Raw genomic sequence first — 9,376 nt, 5'->3', positions numbered from 1 at the left:
ACAGGATGAATTTTGGCGTTCCAAGATGGCCGCTTCATTGACACGTCAGGATGCGTAGTATAGTCCACTTTTTGTGTCTGTCACGTCATTAAATATTTTCAAGTGAGCCCTTCATAGCGCAAAGCCGAAGGCCTCCGTACCCCTGGGGGACATTCTTAAGATTACGAAGGCTCTCTCAGCTGTTTGTTGTGTTACGTCACTGTTCGCGCCGGAAGTCTTGGCCCAGGTGCAGAGGCAGAGAAGGTGTCCACCATGTGCAGCTTCCAGTCTTTAGGTGTCTCCTCTTGGCTGCTGGAGCAATGTCAACAGCTGGGCATCCACACCCCGAGCCCAGTGCAGGAAGCCTGCATAGGGCCCATACTGGAGGGTGAGTACAGGACTCCTAGTACCTAACAAGTATGGCTTCGTTCCCACTCAGCCACAACACTGCAGTGCTGTCAAGTGCTCCCATGTCATGTGTGATCCCTTCAGCCTGACTTATGGTTGATCATTTGGTCAGACCACTGAATACTGGTGCTAACGTTTCGTTAATGATGGTGGTTAAGATACTTTGTGCAATACCACAGATTGGGAAGATATTAGAAACATCTGTGTCAGATATAGATGTGTGTATGAGATTTGGATGTCATACTTGTCAATAGACCCAATTCAGTCTGGCAACAGATTTTTAAAGCCAAAAATGGCCTTAATTTTAGCTGCCTCCCACCTAAAACTGCCTCTGATTCAATTTAAGTCATGAGGAAAATCCATTCCTCCGATTCTTATTTCAAAATCTCCCACTTTCCAGTTTTATGATGTTAGATATGTATTTATTGAGTTTTATATAGCGCAAATATGATCTTTTCTGGTATCAAAGCGCTGTACATCAGGAAAGCAAAAAGGTAAACATATATGAGTATGTATTTTTGAAATAACAGCAAAGTCAATATACGAACGTGGTTTTGCATTCAGTAGAACCAGAAAATCTTGTGGAAGGGCAGGCTGTAGAAGTTAGTCTGGAAAGGGGGCTTCTTCATTGGGGAAGGACTCCGTTCATAAGTAGTTGCTTTACTTTTCGTTTGAAGAGGGCTGTTGAGGGCCTAGATCTGGTCTCAGGAGGAGGAGAGTACCAAATTTTGGGCATGATTCCGGAGAAGGGCCGCTTGTGTTATTTATTTATTTATTTATTTATTTTATTTGTAGGCTTTCTGTAAAAGATAGCCTGTGCTTCGTAAAGTTCTATTTTCGCCTGATAGGATGAGTTTCTTGGCAAGGTAAGTTGGAGAGTTGTGGTGAAGAGCTTTAAGAGTCAAGCAGCCAATGTTTAGGGGGATCTTTGCCTTTAAGGGTAGCCAATTCAGTGCTCTGAGGTGATATGATGGCTTATTTTGAGCCTGTGATGAGTCTAGCAGCTGCTGTAAAGGTTGCCTTCAGAGGTACCAGTTTTGCTTTTTTTGGACCCATAAGGATGACGCTACTGTAATCTAGTTTGGAGATCACTAGAGCTTGAATCGCTGTCTTGAGATCTGAAGTGGGAATAAAAGGTTTTAATTTCCTTCATGCGTGCAGCTGGCGCCCTTCGCAGCAGCGCTGATGTGATCCTGCAAAGATGTGCATGTCCAGACAGGTATACAATGTGTATCCATATATTTTCAGAGCGTAATATGCTCTTTTTAGGTCTCGCCTAGGCAGTGCGCATGCGTTGCTCTAGGAGGGCCTTTAGCCATCGGTCTTCACTTTTGATGCACTGCACTCGTGGCGGCATCCACCTTGCGGGAGCGACCAGCGGCGCAGCTACGTTAATTACAAACTAATGGCCGCTGCTCGCTCCCGCAAGGTGGATGCCGCCATAAGCTCAAGTGCAGTGCTTCAAAAGTGAAGACCGCTTGTTTACCCCGAGTTTGTTCTGCTTTTCGCAGCACACGGAGCGTCAGTACGTTGCTCCTGGTTTCCGTGATGCCAATAGGCATTGCAGCCCTTTTCACTCCCCCTCTTATGCCAACGGTTTCAACAATTTATTTTAATAAAAAGAATTGGTATGTGTATACACTTATGTACACCAGCTGTCGATGTTTCCTTTTTTTGCTTTTGAACTTTGAGCAAAGTGGCTATGACGCTTGCATAATCTTTGCTTAAACTCCACCCATTTGGACACGTGTGTTCGCGTAAGACGTTGTCTAGCAAGAGGGGCCAGAAACTCACAGGAGGCCGACATTTATAGGACAATAACTACAATCTGTGGTTGACATTTACTTCCGGGTAGCACGATTTCACACTGGAGCATACTGGAATATTTTCCAGCAAGGGCAGGCAATTTCAGATGTGCTGATGAGAGCTCAGGTCACACCAGATTCCAAGGTGTGAGTGATACTATCTCAAACAGGTAGGTATGTTGCCAGCCACTACAACATATTGAATTCTATTTGGCTCAGAAAGCACATTTTCTTCCACTGAGAACCATCACGCGGAATAGTTTTCAAAATTAAAATACTTAAAGGACTAACTCTGCTTACGTTTTAACTTGCGCAGATTAATTTTTTTATAATGAAGCGATTTAATCGGAAAGGGTGATGCTTGAAGAAACTCTGTTGGGGGGCACAATGTACATACCTATATGGTGTTTCAGCGGGAGACAGCGTTTACAAAGCTGTGAATATCACATGTGTTGGTAACAACGCAGACATTACATCGTCCGCATTGTTACCACACATGGCATTACATCGCAAGTCGTTTCAACGACTTGCGCTAGATGGCGTGTAACACCAGGGAATGTGTTGGATTTTAAGTCCAACACATTCCCTGCTGTTGCGCTAACTGGAGTAGGAATAGTAATTTATACTGTTCCCAAGTCCAGCGCGCCATCTAGTGCAAGTAGAAGAAGCAACTTGCGTTGTAATGCCATGTGTGGTAACAATGCGGACGATGTATCGTCCGCATTGTTACGTACCGCGATGAAATATGTGGCATAGTAACGTCACATATTCTTTTCAGTGCTCTTCATCCTCATGATTCATTTTCTGATCAATGCACAGGTCACCATTGTGTATTAGTGACTGGCACATAATGCGATTTTGTGAAGCTGTGTGACTCGATTGCATGCGTCCAAACATTTATTGTCTGCGTAAAACACAGTGAGTGAAGTGGAAAAGTATTTAATTCAGGGAGTCAGTAGTCCTATGTTCTGTTGAACAAGCTGATCTGCATGTTTTCCCATGTGAGTGTTTAGTATGTCTTGTAATTATTAGAGCAAATGTATTGTTTAAAGCGCTGACCACCATAGTATGTCTCCTTATAAATCCAACCCACCGTTCGATCTGCTGGAGAATGGATGCTGCAGTAACAGTTTATCCGCGTGTCTGAGACTGACAAAGGGGAGGGGATGAACTTTCTTGCTTACCAGAAAAAGTTTATCTGCAAATATAAATATGTAACTTATAAAATATATCACAGTCTTACATAGTTATTCTGAATCACGTTCATGTTTGCAAAGTAAGAATTTAGTGTGTGAGGCAGAAGTACAAACCTGTCTAGATGTACTTCAAAGAAATGTGTTTAACTCTAAGAAAAAGCTTCCCTGCTATCACCCTTCTCTCTGTGCCATCCACTGCCTCTCTGTGCCATCCACTGCCTCTGTGCCCTCCAACACCTCCTCTCTCTGTGCCCAGCAACACCTCCTCTCTCTGTGCCCAGCAACACCTCCTCTCTCTGTGCCCACTACCACCTCCTCTCTCTGTGCCCACCACCACCTCCTCTCTCTGTGCCCACCACCACCTCCTCTCTCTGTGCTCACCACCACCTCCTCTCTCTGTGCTCACCACCACCTCCTCTCTCTGTGCTCACCACCACCTCCTCTCTCTGTGCTCACCACCACCTCCTCTCTCTGTGCTCACCACCACCTCCTCTCTCTGTGCTCACCACCTCCTCTCTCTGTGCCCACCACCTCCTCCTCTCTGTGCCCACCACCTCCTCCTCCTCTCTGTGTGCCCTCCACCACCTCCTCCCTGTGTGCCCTACACCACCTGTGCTCTCTATGCCCCAGCTACACTCACTGTGCCCTCCAGCTCTGCACTCTGTGCCCTCCACGACCTGCGCTCTCCAAAAAACAAATTATACCTTTTATTTGCTGGTGCAGCAAGAGGTTAATCAACTACGGTAGAACACTGATTGGCTAGGTGGCCTCACTTCCATTTCTGACTGGTGGCCTCTTCTTGCCGCTGGTTGTGTCTGGTTAGTGGCAACGGTGGACAATTGATCGTTTAGCTGCTTGACTATTGTGCTGCGGCCTACCACAGTACAAGGGGTCTTTCGTGTGCGATGTACGCAAATTTAGGGGTAATAGGTAGGCTTTGTGCAGCCTCATACTGGATCAATTTGAATACCACGTCCAAATTCCTCTTCATTTAAACACTGCCTGTATTTCCACCATATTATTAATTTAGGACTAAATCAAGAAAATCAGCTTGTGTGTTTTCTAGGATTAAAATGTGAGCAAGTTTCAAGGTCCTTTTAAAACCTTGAGGCCAAAGCGAGCCGAGATTTCATGGTAGGGTATGCTCCCAGTAGGTAGCGCTGCTGACTCTAGATAATGCTTGTTTACCATTGTTGTGGGTGGGGAAGGGCCATGACTCACGAGGCATGAAGCACAGAGTGGGCCAGGATGCTTCTCCTCTTCCTCAACAATGATTATTTATATCTAAAAAATTCTTTTCACCTGCATAAGTGGTTTATACCTCATGACCTATTTATGTACATGTCAGATTTTCATGGTATTTGGACTAGATTTTATTGTGTCAAAAACTTTAGTGCTAGTGGCTAATATATTTTAAATTATTGTTTTCTCCATCTCTTTGGATTTTTTAATGTATAGCATCTGTGGCAATTAAGATAGGGAGAGAGAATCTAGCTCAACAATCATTGACTTGGGGGAGAGTTCCCTCAGAAACTCAAGGAGTAATTTGCTGTTTAATGCAGAATGATGTATTCCTGGGAAGCAATTTCGGAGATTGTCAAAATTAGTGAACATATCATTTAGTTTCTACAACGTACTAAACCTGGAATATCATTTGCCACTCATTAAATTAGTAGGTTGGCACATCATCTGTTAGCGGGTTTTACTTGACCGTGGTACTGTTTGGAATCACATTGGCTTAAACTCCCTGGAAGTCGAAGCCTACAACATATGACCAGACTTTTAATTTTTGCAGAACCTAGACCCTATTTTTTAGGTCGAGCAGACCTACCCTCAATGCGTGAGCATTGAAGGTGTCTGCTTCAGACCTATTGTGGCCCGTATTTAGGAATGTGGACAGCTATCAGACGCGCGCTTTGACGAGGTCAGATTTCACCTCGGGAGCGAGCGTCTGATAGCTGCGCATGCGCGAAGCAAAGCCCTTGCTCACACAGACACAGGCAGCCCCCACCCCTCTGCATGCACGCACGCACGCACACACACACACAGGCGCGCGCATGCACACGCAGGCATACGGCACACATACAGGCACACTATCCCCTACCTCGCATTCTCTCTCAATCACACATAGTCACGCATGCGCACACACATTCCCTCGCGCACACACGGACACACGCGCGCACACACTCGAAGCCCCCCCCACTCCCCCCCCCCCAGGCATACACACAGGCACGCACGCACTTCACATCAGCCCTGGGCCCCACTCACCGACTGCGCTCTTCCGGCGGGGCTCCTCTCGCGCTCCGCTCCTCATGGCGCGGCGCGTCTCGTCTCCTCTTCTCAATCGGGGCTCCCTCAGGTCCGAGGAGCCCCGCAACAGGCGCCACACTCCTCCTTCTCCCCGGCCCCCTCCTGGGGACCCGGGCTACCTCGGACCGGCAGGGCGCTCCATGCGCCGGCAGCTTGCGGACCTCGGGAGGCGGGACTTCCGGTCGGCCGTGACCGGATTGGCCGGCCGGCCAAGAGCTTCCGGGTCGCCGCGAGCAGCGCGACGGCACCCTATGTAATGAACTTGTTCTAAATTGTAGTCATGGTATTGGATTTCAGTACCAGCTCTGTTTTTTTGGCATATTCTGCGTTCTAGTGCAAATTGTGGTACTTTTGCCGCCTGGCAATGCATCAGAGGGCGCTGGGGTAATATTACAAACCTGCCTTAGAGCCATTTTAAGGGACATATAACTGTATTCGTTTTTCTTGTCTGAATTATGCTACTTCGATAGAGATGTCCCACTTAATCACGGCTGTGTGGATAATATGTTTAGTAAAGGTTTTGCTGATGTATGAATAGAAGATCTATACATTATTTATGCAATGTTCTCGATTCTTTGCTATAAATCTAAAGACTGTAAGAGTGCAGTATTCCTATTTACAATGTTAATTTACCCGTTCTTGTCACCTACAGCTGCTTTTATTATTGACCTCTGAATTTTTACAGCTTATCAGGATCGTGAAATTGCCATGTGTACACTTTTTACCAAAACTCCATATCATCTTAAAGCATGATGCTTTTTCGATGGTCCATAACTCTTTCCAGCCTACAGTCCACTTTTTATAGTGATCTTAATGCCATGGGTTTCAGGAGCATGAATACAGTTCCATATTTGTATATTATGCCTGCAAGAGCACACTTACCTGCACCAACATTATTTGTGGACTATCCAGCACTTCACCAGCACTTCCCTCATGCAAGGTAGGAAATTGTGTTCCCACTGATTTCCAAGTTTAGTTCTTCGATCCGCTGGTAATGCCGGACAAAAGTACACTTCTATAACACACAGACGTACCCATACAAATACTTATCAATAATTAAAACTCTAAAGCTACAACCTAAAACGATGTGAGGGCATGAAAGAGAGGGCATCGTGGAGGTGTAAGGCAAAAAAAAGCTACCATAATGAAGTAAGTCATGTCTGCAATTCTTTGAAATTAACAGCTTTTAAAAATAATATATTTTATTATGGAACAGCAAATACTCAGACCATTTGGTGCTCTCTAGCAAGCCAGAAGCAGATTTTTAGGCCTCCCAGAGAAGAGTCCTCTCCTATTCTGACACTCAAATATTTATTGCACACTAAATACTGTCTTTGTGTTACAAAGCCCCAGAAAAGTATTTTCCTTTTCTGTTTTTAGCGCTGAGCTGAGAGAGGTGGGGAGCAACACTGAGAGCATGGGCTAGGGAAGTGAGGGAGAACTACCATATGAAGAGAGCAAGAAAACACATGCTTCTATAGAGAGCTCAGTGAAAAAGAACAAAGTAGTTCCCCCGACTTTAGATGTGGAAGGATACTAGGCATGCAGTCAAAGGGTGGTAAGGAGCTGTGTTCCTAGGGAGGGAAGTGCACTAGTGACGAGAAACCTATTGAATAAGAAGCAAGCAAATGATAAGCAGTGAGCTAACCCTAAGTTTGTTCTTTAGTTTTGGTACGGTGCACACTAGATCTTAGACAACAGACCAGTAGGTCAGATCTAAAGATCTGTATTTTTCCTTTATTTTAGGCATAACACCTAGTAATGTTTCTAACTCATTTTGAGCTATTTGTTGGTTCTTTCTCAATTCTACTACCACATCGCTTTCATTTTTTTGACAGCTTTTGGAGAAAAAGTGCATTTGCCTTGTATCTGTGCTGATCTGTGAGAATCATCATCTCCTTCCTCTGTTTCATACACAACAGTACACATATTCTTTTCATCAAATGTTTCTCCCTTTGGATGTGATACTAGGAGGGGAAAAAAAGCATACGACTTGCCTTCCTCCTCGCACTGAATGTTGCCATATTCAATTTTGTCACAACAAAATGATCTCTCTACCACCAGAGGTATTCGGCCAGATACTGGACTTGTAGGATGCATAAAGAAAGGAATCAATCAATCAATCAGTCAGGGAATTTTAAAGCCCGCTACTCATAAAGCACCGCTACTCAACCGTGCGGGTCTCCAGGCGCGGGTTTGGGGGAAGCAGAGCCAGTCACGTAAATACAACACATATTGCATTACAAATGCTATAGGTGTCACCATTGCGAAAGTTAAAACTATTGGCATTGTAAATGACAAAGCTATTAATTTCGCTATTTTCAAAACCAACACATAAATGAAAAAATTGTCATTTACAATACCAATAGGTCGAACTTTCCTAATGCGAGACCTATTGCATTGCAAATGCTTGTCTTTCCTAGTACTCAATAATTCTGATGAAGACTGTGGTACTAATTTTCAGTGCCTGTAAAAATGGGTGTGCTCTTAAGATTCCCCATTAAAAAGTGATGTAAATCAATAAACCTGTACGTTTTATAAATGTGATTTTCACATCTATCAGTTTCTTTTTACAATGTTTACAGAACTGATTACTTCTAGCTATAGCTAATCTAATCTGACCACAGAAACACCTACCTAATGTTGGCCATGAAATACAACTGGTTTGTTTTAGCAATTAAAAGCATTCTACATAACTTCTATTAACAAGCATTTGCAATGCAATAGGTCTCGCATTAGGAAAGTTTGAGCTATTGGTCTTGTAAATGAGATTTTTTTTTTATATGTTGGTTTTGGAAATAGCGAAATTAATTGCTTTGTCATTTACAATGCCAATAGTTTTAACTTTTGCAAATGTGACACCTATTGCATTTGTAATACAAATTGTGTTGTATTTACGTGACTTGGATGTATTGATATTACAAATAACAATGTTTTTTTAATTTTAATAATTAATACTTAAATAAAAGTTATTGTAATTTATAATGGCAATAGCTTAAACTTGAGTAAATAACTTTTGTGAAGATTATGTTCAGTGTATTTTATTGTGGCAAAAATCCAAGAAAAGAAGTGAAATATTAACATCTTTTTGTGACATTTGTAATAAAGCTTGAAACATTGGTAGAACATATTTGAACCAGTTGTTGTTGAATGGTTGCACACATTGATGCTGTGGTGGCGCTGAGTGATGTTGTGGTGGCGACGAGTGATGTTGTGGCCTTCAGTGATGCTGTGGTAGCGCATAGTGATGTTGTGATAGCGCATAGTGATGTTGTGATGCCCCTGAGTGATGCTGTGGTGGTGCTGAGTGATGCTGTGATGATGCGATAGATAGATAGATAGAGTGGGGCAGGTGCAGAAGGCGACATGAATACGAATATATGATAATACAACGCTAACGTTTTCCACGCATGGCATTACCACGCGTCTTTTACTTCGCATGTGTCTTTACCACGCAGCATTTGAGCACGCACGATTATACACCGCCATATTTACGTTACGATACTTCTAACGTAACCAGCGTCAAAACACGTCTTTCAAAATAGAGATAGGACTTCTATGTTGACGTACACGCCACGTCATTGTTGAGGCTCTTTCCTTTCTCTCCTTTGGCACTGAATAGTGTTTTTTTTTTATTTTTTAAGTTTTCTTTTTTTTTTAGTTCCGCTTTTTTTATGG

The 9,376-nt window shown here is 43.5% G+C and overlaps 1 protein-coding gene across 1 annotated transcript in view; it reads left to right on the top strand.

Annotated features, from left to right (window-relative positions):
- Window positions 1–116: 116 nt before the first annotated feature.
- DDX49 (DEAD-box helicase 49) overlaps window positions 117–9,376 on the top strand; it is a 102,468-nt gene continuing 93,208 nt past the window's right edge. The window contains exon 1 of the mRNA XM_086946910.1: window positions 117–367. Within this exon, the coding sequence (XP_086803036.1) occupies window positions 253–367 (115 nt within the window). The 5' untranslated portion in view covers window positions 117–252. The remainder of the gene's footprint in view (window positions 368–9,376) is intronic.

The sequence above is a fragment of the Lissotriton vulgaris genome, chromosome 12 (genome assembly GCF_964263255.1).
Source record: "Lissotriton vulgaris chromosome 12, aLisVul1.2, whole genome shotgun sequence".
NCBI lineage: Eukaryota > Metazoa > Chordata > Amphibia > Caudata > Salamandridae > Lissotriton > Lissotriton vulgaris.
This window is presented reverse-complemented; position numbering and strand designations above follow the sequence as displayed.